The sequence below is a fragment of the Protomyctophum bolini genome, assembly GCF_963924005.1.
Source record: "Protomyctophum bolini genome assembly, chromosome: 17".
Taxonomy (NCBI): Eukaryota; Metazoa; Chordata; class Actinopteri; order Myctophiformes; family Myctophidae; genus Protomyctophum; species Protomyctophum bolini.
The window spans coordinates 32,629,101-32,654,280 of record NC_137878.1 but is presented as its reverse complement, the minus strand read 5'-3'; the positions used below and the strand labels follow the sequence as shown (position 1 = coordinate 32,654,280).

The following is a 25,180-nucleotide window of genomic DNA, read 5'->3' as shown; positions in this document are numbered from 1 at the left end:
ATGTCAGGAAATGTCACTAAACAATGACATCTTTCACTGGTCACACTAAACAATAGGCAGCGCTGGATATAACTTACTCAAGTGCATGTACTTAAGTACAATTTTGAGGTACTTTTGCTTTACTTGAGTGTTTCCAATTGATGATACTTCATACTTCTACTCCACTACATCTCAGAGGCACAATTGTGCTTGTTACTCCATTGCGGTTATTTGACAGCTTTAGTTACGTTACAGATTATTGTTACAAAAAATACATTTACTGTTTTAGACTTCAGTGTTGTGAGCTTGTATCAGCTATTTGTTTTCAGTTTTCAATGTTTTCAAATGTTTGACACATTTTACTACTTTAACGTTGGCCATTTTACTATATTTTGATGTCAATACTTTCATACTTTTACTCACGTTACATTTTGAGTACAGGACTTTTTACCGTACGTTTTTACTTAAAAAAGCTGAGTACTTCCCCCCCACTGACGCGACAACATGGCCAATTTCCATAACCATATCCCACTGAAGACACAGACCTCAAATATGACTTTGACAACAATATAGAATGCCCTAAACCACCTCTAATTGGACTGATTGGTCTAGTGTTGTTTTATGTAACAAGCTGTTCTTTTGCACACAGCGGGGAATGAATGCGGGATGACAGGCTGGGCTTTTCTTATAAACTTCATCTTTCTTTGCTTGCCTAGCATGCTAGAGATGTATACTATATGTAACAGATCTACAAGCTCACAACGTGTCGCTGCGGGATGTGTTGTGAGTTTGTACATCTGCTACTGCGCAACTAATCATAAGTCTTATAGCATGTTGGTTTACACAATGTTTGTGGAGACGCAGTTGACCAAAGAAATAGAATTTATTAACTAAACAAAAATAGTAAATGTAAGGAATAAATCATGATTGAACAGATGAAGTGTGGAGATCAGTATTCAGTGGTGTAGTGCGTGTATGCATGAGTGAAATGCATGTGTGTGCGTGTTGTATGGATTAACAGAAATGTTGAGAAGTGTGCATGGTGGAGTGCAGGAGGCAAATGAAAGGAACAGATCTGAGGAAGGACTGGGGAAGCAGGCATTTATAGGGCGTCGACACCCGGGTCCAGGTGCGAGCCACTTAGGCTGATCATCATGATTAGCTCTGCTCCCCAATCCTATTGGATACAAAGAACAGAGGTTACTATAGGGCAAACAGTAAACACAACAAATACCTAAACCAGACAAGAGTAATATAACACACAATATAGGGAACCGTCACAATGTTCAAATGCAACGACAGCGCTGAAAATGGTCCGGGAGTAAAGTGTACAGTATGCCCTGCCCCTACACTGCGGCATGTTGTGAGCTTGTAGATTGCCTATTTTCACTACTATCCTATATTAGGGGGACCACTGTGACCTAATAGGCATATAGTCTCGCTTGGCCAGACTGTTGCCTCTCCCAATTTTCAAACGCTTCTGTCATACATGGAGAACGGAAGCTCTTTCCATGAGTAAACGATAAAGAGGATGTGACGCATCCCCTCACCTGGTGCAGCGACCAAAGCAAGTCCTATAGAGCGTACCAAAATCTTCTTGAGGGGGCGTCAACATATGTGTCACGTGGTAGCGGCCGCCATACTTGTTGGCTTGTCTGGTTTGTTTACGCAATCATTTGAGCGACTATCGGTGTGCTTGTATACGTTCTTTTTTTAAACTGACCTCACAACGGTGCAGCCTTGCTCAGTAAACAAGTGCCACAGCAGGTCACGTCGAGGGAATGAGCCAGAAAACGGAATTAGATTTTCAGCTTTCCAGCATGGAGACAGCATCAAGGAACCCAGATTGACGAGTTTACAAAAAGACGTAGAATGGCTTGGATCTCGGCTGTACAGCGCACGGGCGCAGACATAACGTTCAAAGTATCTAAGCACAGCCGTGTTTGTTCACGACATTTTCCTTGTCCTTGTAAGGTATTTGGGCCCGACGTTCTTTCTATCCATCCTGGTGTTGGTTCACTATGTTGTCGCCAAGAACGAGCACAATATTTACAAAAACATACCACCGTCACTCTATTCTGAGTGATGTGGGCTAGAATTTAAAGCCAACAAGAATGGCGCCGCTAGCCGACGCCTCCGCCCTCTTGGTGACGTACACGTTTTTACACCCTATACTCGAAGCAAAACAGCATGTCGATTGCCGAAGCTAAGATGGCTAGTTAGTTTTCAGCGTTATTTCATTATTTAGTTTTGTCCGTTTTAATTCTATGATACATTTCTGTGTTAATTGTTAACCTATCCGCACACAAATAACATCAATCTCCCGATCGTATGACTCTATGCTCTTGTGCATGCTCTTCAAATGGCACTACAGTTCCGTGAGCACAGAATATCTTTCCGGTCTGAGCAGCAGAGACAGCTTCCGTTATAAAACCATAAATATGGGCATAAGACAGACAGATACAGACATCTCCAAATGTGGGCACAACAACGGTTCATGCCCATAAGGGCATACATCTGATGACATCAGGGATATTGGCATATTTGGTCAGATCGTCGGCGAGTTGTAGGTGTCACCACGTAGCGCAGCGGCCCAAAATGTTGTTGCGAATGCAGTGAGCACTTACTATGAGACCTAGCAGATCATGTCTGTGTGTGTGTCTGTCTGTCTGTCCCGCTATCCAAATATGGAGTGTGTTGCATCAGCAATCACTCAGCTCCATATATGGGCACAAAAGGGGCCAGGTCCACTCAGCTCCATATATGGGCACAAAAGGGGCCAGGTCCACTCAGCTCCATATATGGGCACAAAAGGGGCCAGTGATTTGTTTGTTGTGGACCTGGCCCCTTTTGTGCCCATATATGGAGCTGAGTGACACTAATTCGTAATTTATTCTAATTGTTATTGCAATTTACGATCTGCGTTCGCTTCCCTCGTTCGCGCGTCTTACTCGTAAAACATGTGCGTACTTTTTCCACTGGTTAACTGTGTGCCCTGGTTGTGACATATGTGGTGGGAACATCGAACGATAGCTTCTCCTGGGATTGTCCTCCCTGCCTGGCCATTAATTCATGAACAATGAATGATGTCACTTCCTCGAACAATGGCTGCACCAAAGAGACGCACCACTGTGTCATGGAGACCGAACCCCATTCAATGGTGTAAAAAGTGATCCAGTACATTTACATACGATTTTGACATTGAAAAAATAGAATAGAATATTTCTATTTTTCGGCACGTACGTCGATTCAATATACAAATTGTATACTTTTTAAGTGGATTACACTGCTGCACACTGCTGGGTTTTTCGGATTTTTAGCAGCCTATTTTCCGTCGGTTTTCAGAAAAACGTGTCCAGTCTGCAAGGACCTTTAGTTACCGGTACTTTGTAGAGTTTATCATTGCAACAAAGTATAGAACTAGATGAAACTACTGACGTAGGCAATTGTTCTTATATCAATGCATTACTTAAAAGATGTAGACGTCACCAACCAGAAAACCAAATATTTTAAATCAAAATTTTGCGATGCATTGTGATCTTGTAGATCGGCTATTTTCACTATATTCTAAATAGTAGTAGTAGTAGAAATGTATAGTGTCAAAAGTGCAATATTATGTCTCTTTGAAATGCCGTGGACTGAAAGTCTGCAGTATCCAAAAATATATAATACTCGAGTAAAGTACAGATACTCAAAACATCTACTCAAGTAATTGTACTTAAGTGTCCAGCACTGGTGTCAGGAGAATGGCTGCTGTGTGAAGAATTAGGGAAACAAAGCGAATATCACACTGCTGCTATAGTGAGACACTCTTTGTCTCACTGCATTGTGATACTGCAAGCACCTCAATTGTTTTCTCCTCTGCAAGTCAATGCTCTGACCTCATGTGCTTCTTTGACTTGTATGATAAGCGGTGTACTTGCAGCGTGCATCATTGATAAGAAATGCACTTGCAACATTGAATTTAAATCAGAACTTAAAACTTTTGACAATTTGTTTTCATTTTAACAAAAAGCATATATATATATATATATATATTGATTGATTGATTGAAATCTTTATTAACAGTTTGCAGAATTACAGTACATTTCAAGCACAAACTCAATACAAAGACTGTTAACTGTGAGTGGACGACCCAATTAAGCCTTACACTTGTTTACAACAGGGTCCACATTGTTCAATTCATCAAAACATTTAGAGACAAACAAATAGACACTTCTATGTAGTTAAAGAACAGGATATATAGATATAATCATCGTCATCATTACTTGCGCAAGCACAGCGCGCAAGTAATAGTTTCGCCCGGGCCCGTATGCACCGTCCCAGCACTTTTGATGCGTATGCACCGTCCCAGCACTTTTGATGCGTATGCACCGTCCCAGCACTTTTGATGCGTATGCACCGTCCCAGCACTTTTGATGCGTATGCACCGTCCCAGCACTTTTGATGCGTATGCACCGTCCCAGCACTTTTGATGCGTATGCACCGTCCCAGCACTTTTGATGCGTATGCACCGTCCCAGCACTTTTGATGCGTATGCACCGTCCCAGCACTTTTGATGCGTATGCACCGTCCCAGCACTTTTGATGCGTATGCACCGTCCCAGCACTTTTGATGCGTATGCACCGTCCCAGCACTTTTAATGAGTATGCACCGTCCCAGCAAATGACGTAATGACAACTTGTGCCTGATACGGCAGTGGTGCCAGATTACATAGGAGCATTACCTTTAATCCTCCCGACACTAAAACATATCCTCATTACGTCATTTGCTGGGACGGTGCATACGCATCGAAAATGCTGGGACGGTGCATACGCATCGAAAATGCTGGGACGGTGCATACGATGCAAAGTAACCACAGTATACCGCTAATCAACTTACAAATTACATATAAATATACATAGAGGCAATTCCTTTAATCCACCCGGCACTGGTATAACTAGCTGGTATAACTAGCTCTCAATGATGACGTAATAAAGATGTGGATTAAAGGACCCAATGCCAGAGTGTAATTGGTTTTCGATGGTGACGTAATGATGATATGTTTTAGTGTTGGGAGGATTAAAGGTAATGCTTGTATACATGTATGTAATCTGGCGCCACTGTCGAAAGTACTTGCGCGCTCTGCCTGCGCACTTATTGCGAATGCAATGAGCACTTACTATGAGACATAGCAGATCATGTCTGTCTGTGTGTCTGTGTGTCTGTCTGTCTGTCCCGCTATCCAAATATGGAGTGTGTTGCATCAGCAATCACTCAGCTCCATATATGGGCACAAAAGGGGCCAGGTCCACTCAGCTCCATATATGGGCACAAAAGGGGCCAGGTCCACATATACAGTAACAGCGGGACAGACATACAGACAGACAGACATGATCTGCAGGGTCTCAGCTGCGTTTGCTTCCCGCGTTTGCGCGTCTTACTGGTATATATAATTGCGAACGCAGTGAGCACTTATTGCGAACGCAGTGAGATGTCAGTCTCATGATAACCACTGTGGTTGCCGTGACGTGAGTCACACTTGCAAATCAACCAAGTTGGTACACCACATGGATCTCCATATGTGGAGCTGACTATCATCACCTGGATCTCCATATATGAAGATCATGACACTGACCTTATCAAACTCTGGATAGCCATACATGGTTTGACATACATCTGCATATATGGAGCCGGCCAGCAACTCTACATCTGACCTCACTGACACCAGATTAATAGTTTAACTCCTGCTTCTCAACTGTGCCGTATTAAAAGCTCTGTTGTTTAGCCGTACTGATAACGTGGGATTCACTTACGCTTCCTCCCGGAGGAGGCGTCAGTGAATCCACACTATGTGTCTGGCAAAGCCATGGCTACCTTTCCCTGTCTCACTGCTCCGACTGCTGTCTCACTGCACTGACTGTCTCACTGCACTGACGCGTGGGCAGCGACCGCAGGGGGGCGCCATGATTAAAAAAATGGATTTGGACAGGCAGGCAGGCCAATAGGCAGCAGGCCACCAGCAAAGGTCCGGGCGTGCTGCCATTCTGCCAGTGCCATCATGATAATTTCACTGTACCTGTATCAGTGAAAGACTGAGACAAATATACCCTCTTCTATCTTGAATCCTTTTGCCAGCATAATTCTTGTGAGAGCAACAAAGGGTTGTGTAGTTATCTGTTGGTTTGTATCATTTATGTTGTTCTGTAAAAGTGGTGGTATTAGGGCTTGTTTGTTTGTGTGTGCCTCGACGGAGCGGGCGGTATAGTTTCTGCTATCTGCTCGCTGGTTGTGGTGGGCTGGTCTGGGCCAAATTCACGCGAAAATGACCGGGCCATTCCAGCCCTGTCCACAACTGTTACCTTTCAGGCAATGTAAAGAAGTAACCTGTGTTCCAATGGCTCCAATGTAGTCATGATGTAGTCTCAAGCTCTTGTTAATACGTTTCATTAGTTCAATATGTATGGTATATTTAAAAAGAACACGCACACACATAACAACTTTAAGACCTGAGGCCGATTCTACAATGCCTTCTAAATCAGTAGTTAACACTTTTTGATTGTTAAAAACAAGCATATGTACTTGGCTTGCAGTGTGAGCTTGTATGTCTGGTACTTTTTGAATAGCCAACGCAAAAATCTAAAATGACACAGATGATTTCCCGGTTTTAATGGGTTAACCGTTAAAGAAATGGCTGATCTACAAGCTCTGAGCTTGTCATTATGTTATTTTTGCTGTTTTACGATAAAGTAAGGCATTCAATTGAGATGAAAGAAAAACGCACAAAGTTGAAATATGGAGATACGGGGTTTCCACACTCGATAGCAACAATTTATTTGTTTGTGTCTAGCTCTTCCTGCAACAAAATGCCATTCGTCTCGGGGTAAATGTTACCTTCTTTCATCACACGCTTTACTAGACGCACAAACGGCACAAGCTGACTTTGCCAAGACTCATTTATTTTTCATCGCGCGACGGTGTCGCTGCGTGCCGAGAATAGCAGACATAGCGCATGTCTAAGAAGCGTCTAAAATATGATTGCATTTAAACATGTACATAATATGAACACAAATTAAAGTAGGGTAACGTGACATGACATAGTGGCGGCGTGGAATTAATGATTAAATTCCGCTTCCATGTGCAGTCAAAACAAAAGCAACCCTCATGTTTGTTAAAACATGCCTCATTATAAACCCCCCTATGGTTGACCGGAGTCCCTCAGGGCGCTATGCTAGTGTATTTTGATTTTCTGTTATTGTGGGGAAAGCTGAAAAATCGACAATCTTACAACGTTAGCTTCTCGATCTATTTTCTCCGAAAGCTTTCCCCACAATAAGGATGCTGGGGTATTTTTTTATGGTTTTTCTATGTGTAGGGCCAATATGCCTTTCTTTCTATAATCATTCACCAGAGATATACGGTTTAACGTGCTCACACTTTGGGACTTGGGCGTCTTGTTGTTGTTTACTCACTTGTTGTATAGTTGTTTGTCGATGGCGATTGATGACTGCAAGGTTGGTATTATTGGTAGGAGTTTGCGTTGTGTGAGTGTATGGTTCAAAATAAACGGGGGCAAACAAAACAAGAACAGGCTCCAGACATAAACTAAATAAAGGTCTCAAAAAACAGACGAGCGCAGGGTTCGATAACAAATAATAAAGTAGGCTACTTTTCTTTCTTTCTTTCCTTTCTTTCTCTAACTGCACTGTTTGTGCGTTGCGTGCAAGCTGTTGAAAATCTGTATCTCTACTGGCGTCTTTCCACCTACAGCTGTGAGCCTGTGGCTTAATTAAAGGGAACCATGGTGCCATTTCTCAAGGCAACCAGTGGGGGCGCCATTTGGTCAAATCAAATAAGATGGCTCCTACACTATGTTTCTCAAACTTTTTCATGTCAAGGACCCCCAAAAATATATGTAATTGGCCACCGACTCCCATCTCAAAATATGTAGTTCCTGGGACGCCCCAGAACAAAGCTTTGAGTTAAAAACATTTGCTCTGAAAGAATATATATTCAAAGATTTGCGCAACATTTTCACGATTTTTCAAAAATAGCAGATCTACAAGCTCGAAGTGCGGCACTCGGTGCAGCGCTATGAGCTTGTAGATCTGCTATTGTTAAATAGCAAAAGTATAACATAATGCTTAAAACACCAAAAGGGGTTCCCGCCCAGAATGGGTTAAGTAGTTTAGAGGGGTTAAATCCCGGGACCTTGATGCTATGACCAGTTTCACTTAAGTGGGGGTTCGTAGGGACCCCCAGAGGTCCTTGAGGGAGTTCCACGCCTCCACGGGTTCCACAGCAAAACGAGGAACAGTTTATACACTTTAAATGCCATATTTTATTGTTGGACTTGCAGATTCAAAAGCTCACAAGTTGTGAGCATGTACATCATTAAAAAAAAGAAAACAGAATGATGACAAATGTTGGCCAATCTTCTCTTATGGGGGTCCCTGGCAAAACATACTTTAAACTAGTAAAAGTTTCTAAACTGTGTAGTAGTTTAACTGGTCAGAGAGGCTCCCAGAATGCATCTGTGTTGTTGCTGGCGTTTCAGTTGACTGTGTTTCATCAGTGGAAAAAAAGAGAGGGGAAAAAAAGAAAGTCACTTAAACAAAACAATGTGGAGCTCTACCACACGCACGCACGCACACGCATGCATGCACGGCTTGCACGCACACACGCGCACACACACACACACACACACACACACACACACACACACACACACACACACACACACACACACACACACACCCTTCAAAGAGCTTTCAGAGAGCGGAATGGGGGGGGCGGGGGGTTCTTTCAACAGACTAAAAAAAAAACCACACAACTGTTTCTCATCATTTTGACAATAAAAGTCATGAGTTTAAAACAAAGCAAAGTTTCATGAAAAAGAAAAAAAGGAAGGGGGAAGAAAAAAAAGAAAATGTGGCGGAGACATTTCCGTTGCTCTGTTCTGAACTGTCCCCTTCTTTTCTCAGAGCTGACGGGGGACTTTGGGAGGGACTGGGTTTCTCAACACTGAACCATTTTCGGTTTCCGTTTGTCACACTTTGTTACGTTTAAATGAGCACTGAGGTATTTACAGTGTAGATCACTCAGTTCTTCAGATACCAAGTTTTGGTTTTGAGCGGTGCCTAACCGCTCCAATGAACAGCTGTGTCCCTATGTATGTATATGTATGTGTGTGTGTGTGTGTGTGTGTGTGTCCGTTTGAGTAGGGACAGCTGCAATACCGCTGGGTGACCTGAAGTGGCACTGTTGAGCAGCCTAAAGGGCTGTTGAGCTTCATACTGACCACTATACCTATAATAGCACAGTACATATATAGTACACTACACACACACACACACTCTCTCACACACACACACACACACACACACACACACACACACACACACACACACACTGCACCACTCAGTTCACACAGGTGTACAAATGGTTGACCATTTCCAATATTTACACTTCCAGATTTACAGACCTGTAAGGGTCCATTTGGTTCCATTTGTACTCTGAGGCCCCTTTTCCACCGGGGCTGAACCCTTTCAGTTATTTATTTTCAGTTTCCAAAAAAGTGGCTCAGGAACTGCAACAAGAAAATGTGAAAGCACCAAGGTTCCTATAGTATATCTAGAACAGAACCAGTTCTAGAACCAAGCTCTTTTGGTGGAAAAGGGGCCTGCAGAGTTACAGGGTCCATCTGGGCCCCAGTTGGTCCCCCGGACTGTACATTGAGAAACAGTGGCATGCATTCTCCTCCTTTAGGAATGCTGTGGAGGCTAATGGCTAACAGACTCCCTGGGGCACTGGGCCAGCGGGGGACAAGAGGGACTTGTCCGGGCCCTTCTAAAAACACCACCCCTGCGGTGTTCATTTTGATGACAACTTCTCTTCTCATTCATTCACTACTCTAATCAGCACTGTAAAGGACAGTGGTGGATTCTTTGCATTTCAAGTTTAGCGTGAACACACCAGCTTACCTGATAGAACAACTTTGGCTTGTGCACTTTCACCTTTCAATTACATGTGCAATTACTTGTCTTAGTTCTACTGGATATCTTCTACACTAGTCCCTCCCTAATATTTCAAGTCTAGTTTTTATTTGTTGACAAAATTGTCCAATATATTTAGTCATTGTTTTTGTCACCATAGCTCAGTTTTTATTTAGTTTTCGTCAGTGAAAAGAAGGTAGTTGACGGACATGTTTCCTCATAGTTGACGAAAATAAACACATGCCCATGGGGCGACTAGACAGGGTAGCAGAGGGGCTTGCTTTTACCGGTGTTACAGATATACTATAATTAAGGCTCTGTTCCATTTAGTCTGCAGTGGTTCTCAAACGTTTTAATGTCAAGGAACTCTGAGTGTACACTCTCAGAGTTACACGCCCATATATGAGGCCATTTGGAATCCACTCAAGGACACTTTGAGACCCACTGCTTTAGTTTTCAGTGAGCCAGCATGCACAATAACAGCACCCTGACTCTGTTTGACCAGAATGGAACAGAGACTTCATTAGTATCATTGGTAACACTTGTTAAGGAAGTAGGGAAGGGCCCCAAGTTCTTTCCAAAATGGTGTGTGTGCATAGAGCCTATTCAGAGCATCACTTTGTCATTTCACGATCCATCAACGTGTGGGCCTGTGGCTTCCTGTCAGACTGACATGAATTTAATTAGATTTCAGACCGCCACCCCATGATAAAATGTCACACTGCGGAATCGCTAATGAATCACGTTCCGTTACTTCAATCAGCTCGTCGAGGCTTCCTCCCGTTTGATCCGCGAGCTCAACAAGTCGTGACAAGTTAACGAAGCTGACAAGTTGACAAAGTCACTTCACTGTCATGAGGTTAATTGGATTCCACTAAGTCACTGGTTTTAATATCAAGGTCAATTATTTATTCAGCATTTAATTGAGCCACATGGACCACCATTTAATGAGATTTAGCCTCTCAGACCCAAAACCTGAGAATATTTTGTTGTTGTTGGATAAGAGTTTGTCCGCAATTCCATGAGATAACTGGCAAACGTAATGCAAAATAACAATTCTTCTACATTCTCTAATTGTGTTTTTGTAAATTAATTAATGCAGATGTTTAACAATATTAATTTTACTCTTGGAGCGTCAAATAAAACCAAATGGACTCGTACGGGTCGGGTCCATTTGGTTTCATTTTACACTATCATTTAGCTGCATGGGGACCACCTGGCAGTCCCCGGACCACTGGTTGAGAACCACTGCACTATATTCTTGTCAATGGTGGACAGTGACAAAGTACATTTAATTGAGCACTGTACTTAAGTTCTCCTTTTTTAACTTAACTTCATCTTCTTCTATTTTTGTATACTTATGACTTCCAATCCACTCCATTTCTAGGCAGGAAAAAAGTACACTTAGGGAATAAAGTACAATACGTACTACGTAAGTAGCCTGGGTTCCAGCCTGAATCAGACCCGATTGGTCTGTGGTGCGGCAGTTTGTCGTCATATCAATGTGCACTGCGCAGCCTCTGCCGTTGCCCTGCATCGTACGTATCATTCACTTGACTAAACTCACCCCACACAGCCGTCAGTATTTTGTACTACTGAATCTAATTACTGTTTACTTTTTTTTTTACTGTATAGGTTTTACTCTCGATTCTCGAGAAAGTATGGACAGTGGCGTGGCGCTGGCTGAAGACATATCAGCAACAATGACGTAACAGGTGACGCTATGAAATACGAGTCTGCTGCTTGCTGGCCAGACTGAGTAGCGAGTGACAAAACAGATTCACGGAACACAGCGATTCAGGCTGGAACCCAGGCTACCACTTAAGAGCTATTTCAACTGTGTGACAATGACAATAGCAGATCTACAAACTCACGTGTTGCACCGCAGTGTGTTGTGAGCTTTTTTGTTGTTGCTATTTCCGTTATTATTGCATATTTATTGTATTTAATGATGAAATGATATTAAAATAAAATGCACTTTGTAATTTGTACCTTTCTGAATACTTATGTTCTCTAAAAAAGAAAACATACTTTTAGGTACTTTTTACCTTACCTTGCATTTTTTTTAAAGCATGTACCGGTAGTTTTGAATACTAAAACAAAGTACCACGTACAAGTTTGTCTGAGTAACTTACTTAGTCAAGTAATATTTGACCACGAGTATCTATATTTTGACTCAAGTACTAGGTCCAGTACTGAGTCAGAAACAAGCCCTAAACTGAAGTTGGGCATAAACAAAGCCTTAACAATATTATTGTTTTGTATTTTTATATTCATGTCCATTAAAATGACATGGCCTTAATCCAACAGGGTACTTGGGTAAGTAGACACAGGCAGTGCATGCTTCCATTGACAAAGCTAAAACAGTATAATTATATCAACGCTATAATGTATGTATTTACAGATATGTACATTTGTATTTTTACATGATTCTATTGATGAATGCATTATTAAAAAAAAAGAGTGAGTTTCGTGTGGAAGTAGGCTACAGCATCATACACAGTAAGAAAAACACTTGTTAGTTTAACTGAATGTACAATGGAATCAAATTCAACTTCAACCATATTCAACCTTACCTTCATATAATTGGTCCTCTAATGGTTACAGGGTGTCTCTCCCTGGGAAGTTAGCCTTCTGAAATAGAAGCCATTGTTCTTGCATTATTTAAAATAATAATAATAATCATAAAGTTTTAAATATTATCAAACCTGCCTGCTGATAGAGCCAAAGTCTGATGTAATTTCACATCCTACCCGGTTTGCATTCACCTCCCCCCCCCTCCTCCATTCTGAATTCACATTTATTTTGAATCGTTTCAAATAAGAACTGTGTTTTACTCGTATGGATACCAGTAAGACGCGCAAACGCGGAAGCGAACGCAGCTCGTACATATTTGGGTTTTGGACGTATAGCTGCTTTGGGGACTCCTTATATGGTTATGGCTGAGTCATGGTGACACAAATCACTCAGCTCCATATACGTCCAAATATGGAGTGTGTTGCATCAATCACAAACAAATCACTCAGCTCCATATATGGGCACAAAGGTGGGACACACACACACACACACACACAGACACACAGACACACACACACAGACAGACATGATCTGCTAGGTCTCATAGTAAGTGCTCACTGCATTCGCAATGAAGAATCAACTGACTGTGAGAAAACACTAATGATACTGCTGCCGAATTAGTAAAATCTTGGGGCATGAGTGAATGACACCAGGACTATGGTAGTCTAAGACAGGGATTCTCAACCTGTGGGTCGCCGCCAAAGTATTTTGGGGGGTCCCCAAATTAGGGGGAAAAAAGAGAAAGAAAAAGAAAAACATATATATAATATATATTATTATTTTTCTTTTGCAACTCAATGGCTGGAAAATGGAAATTAAGAGTTTACATAGTATGTGGTGCATGCATAAACTTTCCTTAATGATTAAATCTGGTTTCAGTATTCATGTATATTCAGTATTTCATGTATTTTCCCTATTATTAAGGTTATTTTTGCAGTCAGTTTGTACTGGTGGTGGGGAGGGGGGCGGGGTCACACGACATGGCCAAAGCATTTCCGGGGGTCCCCAGCCAAAAACGTTGAGAACCCCTGGTCTAAGATGTCACTGACATCTGACTGGGTTTCTGAACTGGGTTTCTGAACTGTCAACAGCCCTCCTCTGAGACACAGTCCTAATAGACAAAACTGGTACGATCTTATAAAACGCATTTGTGAGGAGCAAATCTATGAAGATAGGTTGAAAATGGTTGAAGTTGTCCTTGATTGACTGGTGTCATCCAGGGCTCTATACTTGGTCACCTCCTTCCCCTCTACAACACTGGTTTTCAACCCTTTTCATATCAAGGTCCATTATTTATTCTGCATTTGAGCCACGGACGTGATGAGAATTACCCTTTTAGACCCAAAACAAAATAATATTTTGTTCCAACGACAACAATTCCATGCTGTATTGATGTGGTACCATAGGAGATACCAGGCAGACGTTGATCAAGGACCACTGGTGGTCCCTGGACCACTGATTAAGAACCACTGCTCTACACCAAATTGCCTATGGCGTGCCCAGACACTAGGGTTTACATGGTTTAAGGGTCCATTTGGTTCTATTTGTACCCTGGTTCTCAATGCGGGGTCTGGGGACCACCAGTGTTCCATTTGTACACTCTCAGAGTTAAATGACCACTGCATTTTTTACAGTGTAGTTTGGAGAACAACATACTCAGGGTGTCCAAGGTGTAGTGAATTCTGTGAGCTTGTAGATCGGCTATTTCTAGCCAAATGTTCCCTTGACATTGTCCAGAATCTGGGCACGCAGGGTTTAAATAGTCGAAGTGTCCATTCGGTTCCATTTTTTAATTAAAAACCAATAGCTCCTTTCCGACGTCAGGGAAGAAGAAAAAACAATAGTTCGGAGATTCAGGACATCTGGAGGTGCACGAGTTCTGAGAAAATTTGTTCCGAGACCGCACATAAGAAGATTGGAATATTCTTAGTTATATCGCCTCCTTCTGAAGAAAAGTTTGGACGTCGGAAGGAGTACGCATTGCACGCATTGCCCTAAAAAGGTTTATTATAGTATTTTTCTTTCTTTTTCCGATGCAGTGATTGTTGGTTGTCACACCATGTCTGCGCCGGTGCTGGACGACGCCTGCGACAGGCGCGGGTCGGACGAGTCCATCTCGTAGCGGTAGTGGTATCCTTCCCACACCTCCCGGCAGGCATCCCGCAGGTCGTACATCCTCTTCTTGATGCCCCGCCGGTTCAGGTACAGGACAAACAGGAACACCAGGCCCACGAAGCCCAGCACGATGCCCAGGAACACGTAGGACGTCTGCAGCGCCAGGTCGGCGCCCGGCGACGCCTGGTGGCAGCCCAGCGCCGGCGACCTCGCCGCCGCTGCCAGTGAGGTGTTGCGCATGTCCGCCGGGAAGGAGCACGCCAGCGAGTCAGCGTCTCGCACGCGTCCCCGCGACCCGTTGAGCCAGGCGGCAAAGGGCTCGATACCGCAGGTGCACGTCCACGGGTTCTGTCCGAGCACGAGCGCGGCGGACGAGGGCAGGGAGTCCAGTTCACTCAGGGCCTCGTCCGACATGCTCTTCAGGGAGTTGAGGGAGAGGTCCAGCTCCTCCAGTCCATCCAGGCCCTGGAAGGTGGCGTTATGGACAGCCACCAGCGAGTTGTTGGAGAGCTGGAACGATAGACACAGAGAGAGAGGTTCAAGATTCAACTTTATTATGAGCAATACCTTGGGTTGTGGGTTTTCCAAAAATAGAAGAAAGATCTACACGCTTACGTTGCATTCACACGGGCAGATGCAAAGATGCAAACATCACCGCATATTTGTCGCTTTGTATATCTGTTGCTCACACGGCCGTTGGCGTCATCAAGCGTGCGTCCGTAGGAGGACCGTCGGAGGTCCGTTTAGCCACAGGCCAAGTGGTAATGCAGTCTGTGTATTCAGTGCTTTTTTCATTAACCTGATGGCGGCTAATACAATAAAATAAAACTCCATGCAGAGCGCTCTTCAACTCTGAATCGCTTAGTTAAATTACTTGATGATAATTTCTTTGGTGGATATTGAAAATACGTCCACAAAATGTTGTCAGTATGTTGCTTCCGCCTTGACCAGGACGGCGTTTAACCCTGCCTACCTGCTTAAAGCCATATATACAGTATATATATATATATATGAATGGCTAGTCCAGAATTCCCCTTTAAGAGTACAGACATTGAGGAAAAGCAGTGCTGTAAGATACAGCTAAGAGTAGCGACGCAGCAGCTAGGAGTAACGAACACACACAAGCAGTGTCGTTATTAGGGTCAGGATCCTTTAGGATTTTAACGATTACTGTTTGTTAATGATTACCTCTTAGCAGTCCCATTCCTTAACGGTTCCCTTTAACTATTCCTCTATTTATTTTTAAATCTATAGAGTTTTGTCCTTCATTATAATTTTGGATGACACAAATCCAATCATGCTTACAATGCATACATACTATTGTAGTGGTTCTAAAATGAGGGGTTCCAAAAGGACCCATACAGGTCTGTAATTCTGAGAGTGTATAAATGGAACCAAAAGGGTCCATTTGTACACTTTCAGAGTTATGGTGGTCCTTGAAAGTCTATCATTAGAGAACCACCAGGAATTGTAATTCTATAGCAAACGTGAAGTCCACATACTAGCTATGATAAAAAATGTCATGCTTGTACATCTGCTATTTTTGAAAAGGTTTTCAAACATCAAAAAGAAATAGCAGAAATAGCTAATCTACAAGCTTACAACACGTGTTGTAAGCTTGTAACATTCCAATGTTCAACGCTCAAACAAAACAATCAAATCGTTTTGTAATGGCATCAACCGAGCCCCTAGATAATGACCTGCAGACGTCGCAGAGCACCCAGGTGGGAGAAGGTGTGGGTGGGCAGGAAGATCAGGCCGTTGCCCGAGAGGTCCAGCACCTGCAGACTCTCCAGGGAGCTCCAGCGCAGCGAGGAGGACAGCTCCGCCACAGCGGAATGGTTGTACAGCGCCCGCGACAGGTTGAGCTCCCTCAGCGAGCTGTTGCTCTGCGCCAGGCTGAACGCCTCCGGGTGAATGGAGGCCAGCTGGTTGTTGCTCAGGTCCAGCGAGCGCAGGGAGCGCATGCCAGAGAAGGTGTGCGACTCCACCTCCCAGATCCTACACACGGCGAAAGGAGGGGAATACAGTACACAATGTTATTAAGAGTTGAACTTATAACGCTAACGACACCACAAGTCCATACCCAGACGATGTGTGAGCACTCTTACTGTAAGTATTTGCAGACTTTGGGCTACGCACTGTGCACACAGTATGTTGTTGCTGTCGGACAGAAACTTTGTATCTCCATATTCTAACTTGTGTGTGTGTCCCATCCCCCCCACCTCTCTCACAAATTAACGCCCTGCTTGATGTCACACAAAAGTATCAAAAGTAGCAGATCCACTTGTAAATCTGTTACTTTTGCTAAAAAAAAAATAATCTTGAAAAGTAACAGTTTTGGAGATTTGCAGCTGACAGAGACGATTAAACTTTAGGAGACGAGGCTGCTCATTTGATCATGACTGTGTGTGTGTGCCACTCACAAGTCCAACTGCACTGTCTGGGACCATAACCGTGACAACATAACTGTGACAACCGAGCCTGTGGCCATACAGGCTCAGTAACAGAATTCACACAAACACTAATAAAGCAGCAGATCTACAAGCTCAAAGCACGGCGCAAACTTTTGATGGATTTGTGTGACGTTATAGTATATGATCAAGTAGGGCGTTCATTTACCAAAACAAAAGTGTAGGTGCTTATTTTGAAGGACATGAACCGGAAATAAACAACGGCTGTGTAAACTGCCGGCTGCGCGATTGTAAATACTTTCACTTCAAAATTCAATTTTGTAACCGCGATCATCGGTTCTTTAGTTAGATTAGGTGCGTGAATAAAGCTTGTTTTGACCAAAAACTAAATCTGGGAAAAGAAAAGAATCAGCGATAAATGCATTTTAGTAAATCTGTTTACATTGAGGCGGATGGGGGCGGACTCTCCTGGTTTATTTCTGGCTTTATCGGTTTCCTAGCAACCATTCATATGTTGGCGAAGAGTGCTTTTAGATTTTTTTTTTCATTTTTTTGCTAATTGGGGTTCAAGTGGTTAAAGTCACATCAGTTTCATTGATTGATGGATTGATGTTTTTATTGACAACGAATGCATATCGTCACTGTTGGAGTGAAACCTTGTATGTGCACATCGTTACTTTTCAGGAAATTGATCGAATGTAGTTATTGCTCTTGTTAATAGGCTACTTTTACTTGGATCAATATTTATAAAACAGTAAAAACACACCAAAATAAATAAATAAATAAATAGCTAAATTAGCAGATCCACAAGCTGACAAAGCATCACAATGCGACATGTTGTGAGCTTGTACATCGGCTATTGTTGCTATGTGTGAAAATGTGGATTATAATTGTACAAATCTGTCAAAACTAAGCATAAAACACAAATAATCTGGGGAGCTTATTTTCATTGAGTGTAAATAGGCTCCTTATGACATCCATATTAGCCAATAAGGACCATTACGGCAGTTACGGGTCTGTAACTCAGAGTGTAGCATATACAAACAAAACCAAATGGACCCTCACGGGTCTGTAACAAATGAACACTGAGGATTTGACAGTGTATACTGGGGACCTGGATACAGTATAGCCTATATGAAAGGTTCACATCCCCATGGCTTAAGGCATATCAAACTGGTACAGTAGCCTATATGAAAGGTATCACATCCCCATGGTTTAATGCATATCAAACTGGGGGTCCTTGAAACAAAACAAAAAAAAGTTGAGAATCACCCTAAGTCAGGGGTCTTCCAACGTTTTTCAGGATTCAGCTAAGGACCCCTCAGCTGAGAGAGAGAGAGAGAGAGAGAGAGATAGGGGGGAGAGAGAGAGGGAGAGGGAGAGAGAGAGAGAGAGGGAGGGAGGGAGGGGGAGATGAAGCAGGGACTCCCACTATTGTCTTTTCATAGCTTCATATATAGACCTTGACAGCACACACACACACACACACACACACACACACACACACACACACACACACACACACACACACACACACACACACACACACACACACACACACACACACACACACACACACACACACACACACATCTGAATCTAGTGGGTCCCTGGCACAAAATGTTTTCAGATGGGGGTCCGTTGCTAAAAGCAATTTGGGGGTCCTTGACAGGAATTCAATGTGGGGTCCGCAGACTATAAAAGGACCCTTAAGGTCTGTAACTCAAAACAGTCTGTAGGCCATACAAATGGACCTGCAATCACGTTCCATTGTACCCTTTCAGAGTAAAAATAACACTTTTTCCATTGATGATCATTTCATTGAGATTTTTACAATGATAGATAATAGAACTCAAATTCTCTCACAACAAAATGAGAGGTGTTTGAGACACCAATGGTTCTCAAACTGATTGTTGATGCTATTTGGCTAAAGGAGACCCCCTGCCCCTGGAACCCCCCCAAGGAGTCACCTGCTACAATGACACATACACAAGTATCCAAGATTCCAACTGCCCCCCTATATTGCGTTATATGCATAGCCAATGGGGACAACTGTGACACAGGTGCCACTATAAAAAACAATCCTCAGCCTCAAGGACTCCTGAGGCCGAGGGGGCCCCCTAATGCCCCTATAGTCCCGATATGTCCCTCCAGTCCCTACGTTCGCTATATGTCCTCAGTCCCTACACTCAGGGGGAACGTATGGGGTCCCCTGCCTATAGCCCATGGTCCAGTGCTTCAGCGAGTGAGACTCGCTGACGCACTAAAGGTTTTAGGCTGCAATTAATGAATCCAACTGTCCCCCCCTCTTCCCAGTTATCCGCATTATAAATAACAGAATACTGACAATGACAACTGTGACACACACACACACACACACACACACACACACACACACACACACACACACACACAATTCAATTTCAATTAAATTGACACACACACACACACACACACACACACACACACACACACACAGCAGGTGACAATATACAGTATATATATTAAAAAAAACATCCTCTTTTACCTGTTGTTGCTCAGCGACAGCGTGGTGACATTGTCCAGGCCGCGGAAGCTGTCGGGTCCGATGCGGCCGAGGTGGTTGCCCGTGATGAACAGGTTGCGGGCGTACGCCGGGATGCCGTGCGGGACGCTGCGCAGCTCCTTGGCCACGCACTTCACCGTGTGCGCCGCCTCCGAGCACTCGCACCGCGGCGGGCACGACGACGCCGCCGCCGAAGACATGGACAGGGAGCACAGCACCAGCGCGCACAACACCACGCGCTGCTGCGCCAACGATAACAACAATACCGGCATTTCGTTTGGTGCGTAATCTGCGTATAATAGGCCTATATATCGTCTTTTTCGGGTGGAAACCAAAAAAACGGTTACTTTTTAGTATTCAAATCAAATGTAGCTAAAATAGCAGATCGACAAGCTCAAAACGCGCACGCAAGCCGCGTTTTGAGCTTGTGGATCTGCTACTTTTGGGATGCTTTTTGTGTGATAAAGGCTCGGAGCCTAGGAGGTTTAATTTACGGGAATAAAGCACACAGATGTTTGGATATTTCAACAACGCTGATGATGATGATGATGATGAACGGTTGTGTCGATCATCAGAACGGGAATGAATCTGGATTTGACTTTGTAGCCTTTCTACAAAACGCCGGGTGGAAGAAAAAAAAAAACTTGCGTTCAGCTTACAGTCCGTGTTGTAGATGAATTCATCTCTGTTCTGTTGCTGCTGTCTGACTGGAACGAACCGGGCTGTTCTGTAGGCTACGTTGTCCCAGTCTGGTTTCGGTTAAAAGACAAGCCCCAAATAATCTTCGGTCCTAGATGGATCATGGATGGATGGATACGCGAGGAGAGGACAGGACAGGAGAGGAGTGGGCTTCAAAGATCAAAAGAAAACCTTCAACTTTGCGTTGATTTGTGTGTGTGGACAGGAGAGGATTGTGAAGTGATTCTGAAGCCCACCGGCCACCGCCGCCACCACCACGTGTGACTGAGTGGGGGAGGCAGGGGAGGGTCTTATTTCCATGAGAAAAAGGGGAGAGGAGAGGGGGGGGGGTCTTTTCTTTTCTTTCTTCTTGGCGGAACGTGCTTTCTTTTTATTTGATCCTCCTCGCCGTTTGGCAGCAAAGCAAAGCGGGGGGCGTCACTTTCGTCTCTCTCTCTCTCTCCCCCTCCCTCTCCCCAATGGAAATTAAAGGAGCATCCCGTAGAGAAATGCAATAATATTGCAATATGTGTGGCACAGGGGAAGGAAGGAATTGGTTGGTTTTGAGCTTTTCCCCCCTCCCCATGAGTCACGACTGCTGTTCTCTTGTCTGTCTGTCTGGTTGATTGAATAGGCCTACTTTATTAGTAGACTAGTTTGAAATAGTATCCTACAGCTACGACTATAAGCTACAATGATGCTAAAAGGATAACACAAAACTTGAGTGGAATAGTAAGAGAGTGGTGACACGCTTTGATCGCTGCAAAGCAGGTGCCTATGGGCTATAGTTCCAAACATTGTAACTATATCCCATTGAGATAGAATGAGCACTTCCGCATTCCATTGTTACAATGGGAGTCAACGCTATAGTGTCGCCACTCTCTTACTAGATTACTCTGCACAAAACGCCCTAAGTGCTTAATTGTTTCCATTTTGGCCCTATTCAATTCATCTGTCTGTAGGCCTGTGTCTATCTGTCTGCGTCCCATACACGCACAGTGCACACACACATTTTGATGTAGCCTAATTAGGTCCACGGACCACCATTCAATACAAGTTTTATCTCTGTGACGGACCCCAATTTTACACAATGCAAGAAACGCTAACTAATGTATTGTCATTCATTGCACTCTGTCCGTGTTTGTGTGAGTGTGTCCGTCCGTCCGACCGTCCGTTTGTTAACATCTAATCTCCGGCGCCGTTGATCACCATCTAAAAACCAGATAGTGGCCTTGTGGTTAGTGTCTGCCCTGAAACTGGGAGGTTGGGGGTTCGATCCCCGGCCGGGGTCAGACTCCTACAAAAGACTGTAAAAATCGGACCCAATTTGCCTCCCTGCATGCTTGGCACTCAGCCTCAATGGGTTGGATTGGGGGGTCAAATCAACTAATCAAATGATTCCCGAGTGCGGCACGGCTGCAGCTCACCGCTCCATGGCTGTGGCTCACCGCTCCATGGCTGCGGCTCACCGCTCCATGGCTGCAGCTCACCGCTCCATGGCTGCAGCTCACCGCTCCATGGCTGCAGCTCACCGCTCCATGGCTGCAGCTCACCACTCCTTGGCTGCAGCTCACCGCTCCATGGCTGCAGCTCACCGCTCCATGGCTGCGGCTCACCGCTCCATGGCTGCAGCTCACCACTCCAAGAGATGGGTGAAATGCGGAGAACAAATTTCACTGCGGTAAAGTGTGTGACAAATCGTATGACTTTGACTTAACACGATACGATAGCCTACAATACATACAGTACATCATCAAAAAAGGTATCTTTCCTTCAAGTTAAGCTTAATTCCCAAAGGTGTAAATTGCAGACTTGCAAAGAAAAAAGGAATCCAAGGCACTCTGTCTTTGGTTAAAAAAAGATTAATATAATGTATTGATGATGAGCAAGGCAAATAAAAAACTGGACCTACACGTTTCGACCAAAAGGTCTTCGTCAGGGTCTATCTACCATCTTGGATTATTTCATTGGCATATAAATTATCACATTTTGATTACTCATAGGATGTTCAATACATCAAAAAATAATAACAAGTGACCAACACCAAGTGAACAGTAAAAATCTAATATTGGGAAAACAAAGGAAAAGAAAATATTTATATTGACACATTTAAAACAGTAACCCAAATCACAGAGAAAATGCAGAACTATCAGAGAAAAGGCAGATAATCAACCTCATCATTTAGGCCATATAGGAAACATTGTGGCTTTTAAAAGCTGGTCCTGTTTTATTTGCCTTGCTCATCATCAATAAATTATATTAATCTTTTTTCACCAAAGACGGAATGCCTTGGCTTCCTTTTTTCTTTGCAAGTCTGCAATTTACGCCTTTAGGAATTAAGCAGTACAACTTGAAGGGAAGATACCTTTTTTGTCTATATATGGTTCTACCTGTATTACCAAAGAGCACCCATCTAAGAGCCACTAACTGATCCCTGCAGCGCTTGCATTTCTCTATTGTTCTCTATTTGTTTACATACAGTAGGCTACATCGTTTGAAACCCCCAACAGTTAAAAAAGCCATGACAAGTCTGTAAAGTGTGTATAAAATGTTAATTTAAATAAATAAATAGGCTAAGCCGGAGCGCTCCACCGCTCTCGTCTGGACTGCTGGCTACAAACTTGAGGTAAAAGGTTTGGGGACCACTGCCCTACTTCATCATACATCAAGTGTCACACAAAAATAGTATTGAAAACAGCCAACCTACAAGCTCACAACGTGTCACACAAGCTTGTACTTTTTTCCCCTCTCAAATAACAAGGTTTCCACCCACACAAGCAAGGAGATATGTATCTGTGTGTGTGTGTGTGTGTGTGTGTGTGTGTACGCGCATGTGTGTATGTGAGTGTGTGTGTGCGCGCATGCGTGTGTGCGGATTATGGAAACAAAAGGTTTTTTATTGGCTGTTAGACTGCTATCAGTAGGTATACGTATATAGAATAGCCTCCCCACCGTGTCTTTGTGGACAGAATGAATAGGTGTTAACCGCAGGTGTCCACATTCCACTGTCCGATGCTGGGATACAGCACTACTCTGTCTGTCTGTCTGTCTCTCTCTGACTCTGTCTCTATATCCCTCCTCCCTCTGCCTATATACTCTGTCTGTCTGTCTTTCTCTCTCTGACTCTGTCTATATCCCTCCCTCCTCTCTCTGCCTCTCTATCTCTCCGTCTCTCTCTCCAGACAATACTGCATTTTTTATCCTATATATCCTTCCTTCTGCTAATAGTCAAATGTAATAGTTATCATCTCAAGTGGACCAAACAACAATGGACTTATTAGCTCTATAGTTATTTATCTCAGTATGAATGGCCCTTTCGTTTTAGACCATGAATTAACCAGATAAACCTGGTTGAGCGGAGTCCCTCAGGGCAAGTGTCTTTTCTGTTTTCGTGGGGGAATCGTTGGCTGAAAATAGCCGATCGACAAGCAACGCGTCACAGCGTGACCTTTTTTTGGTTGCTATTTTTCTGCTAAAGCTTAATATGGAATGGATGCTGGGGTTTAAGTGGTTAAAAGTGCTCCGAGTGTCTGCAAATCTTCTTCCCAGTGTGTCGCAGGCAGGGTATCACCTATCAATCAAACTGTTGACATATTGTATCATTAATTATAACCAGACATAATGGGGGGAAATGTCCGACCAGTCAAAGACTGCACTGTATAGTCAAATCTTAACCCTAAAATACTATACCCAGCTTTTGTCAATATTCAATAAAAATATATTTTACATTTGAGCAAAAAAATAAAAATATTTTATGGCAAAATCTGTGAAAATGTGGGTGTTATTTAAAGAATATTCCTAAAATAAAGAATAGAAAAAATTGGGAACTTCTCCTTTGGTCCTGGGACATGTGAGAATGGTCCAGTGAAAAAGAGAGAGAGAGATGTGTATGGTATTTTTTCCACTGCTGGTCCCAATATCACTAAACCCGGGTGAAATTCACCCAATGCCTGTAGAAAAAAAACAGGGATGTGGGCAGGGAGACAAACATACTATACGTTCTATGATGTCACTGAGCATCATGAAGCTACCCAAGGAGTCAAGGACCCACCCACCTCAGACATCAGCAACATTTTGAAAATCACATAAACATAATTGTCTGGGTGAAAATCACCTGGGTTAAGTGTTAACCCAGGTGTTAACCCAGCTAGAGTTAAATTAACTGGGAATGTGCCTATACTGTAAAATGTAAATAATAGTAGTGGTGGAAAAAGTACTCAAATGTTTTACTTAAGTAAAAGCATCAATAACGCAATATAGAAATACTCCATTACAGGTATAAAGTACAGAATTCTAATTGTACTTGAGTAAAAGTACAAAAGTAGGCCTATTGGTATCAAAATGTAGTTGAATAGCCAACTATGAGTAAACATTATGCAGAATGGCTCATTTCAAATGTTCAAATGTATAACAAATATTTTGAAAATAGCAAATCTGACAATGTAACAAGCTCACAATGTATCGCCTGTCGCAACATTGTGAGCTTTTCGATTGGCTATTTTCAAATGGCCGAAATGTTTATAGGGCTGAAGTGGTTAAGTGTACTTAAGTTAAGTGTACTTAAGTGAATGTACTTAGTTCCTTTCCACCACTGTATGGATTATGGAACCAAATGGACTCTAATAGTAGAGCTAGGTGATATTGCCTCGATTGTGATTGAGTTTTCTTTTAAAATCCTAAATAGTGAAAATATCAGATCTACGCGTCACTATTTTTGTATGGCAAATTCATCATCATCATGGCTATACGACACATCAAACTATAAATTGCAGGCTTATGTCAATACTTGGCTGTGACTGCAGCCCTTCATTATACTCAGCAGGAGAACAGTGATAAATATTGTACCATTTCGATCACACTCTATGGACTTTGGCAAAGGCTGCATATTTAGCTGTGTA

General features: G+C 43.1%; 1 protein-coding gene across 1 annotated transcript; it reads right to left on the bottom strand.

The window, feature by feature from the left end:
• Positions 1-11,054: 11,054 nt before the first annotated feature.
• tpbg1b (trophoblast glycoprotein 1b) lies at positions 11,055-20,555 on the bottom strand. Its single transcript, XM_080787766.1, has 3 exons — positions 19,587-20,555; positions 16,346-16,646; positions 11,055-15,155 (listed from the first exon to the last, which is right to left on the bottom strand). Exons 1-3 carry the CDS (start codon positions 19,874-19,876, stop codon positions 14,583-14,585), a joined length of 1,164 nt encoding a protein of 387 aa, XP_080643892.1. The 5' UTR covers positions 19,877-20,555; the 3' UTR covers positions 11,055-14,582.
• Positions 20,556-25,180: the final 4,625 nt, after the last annotated feature.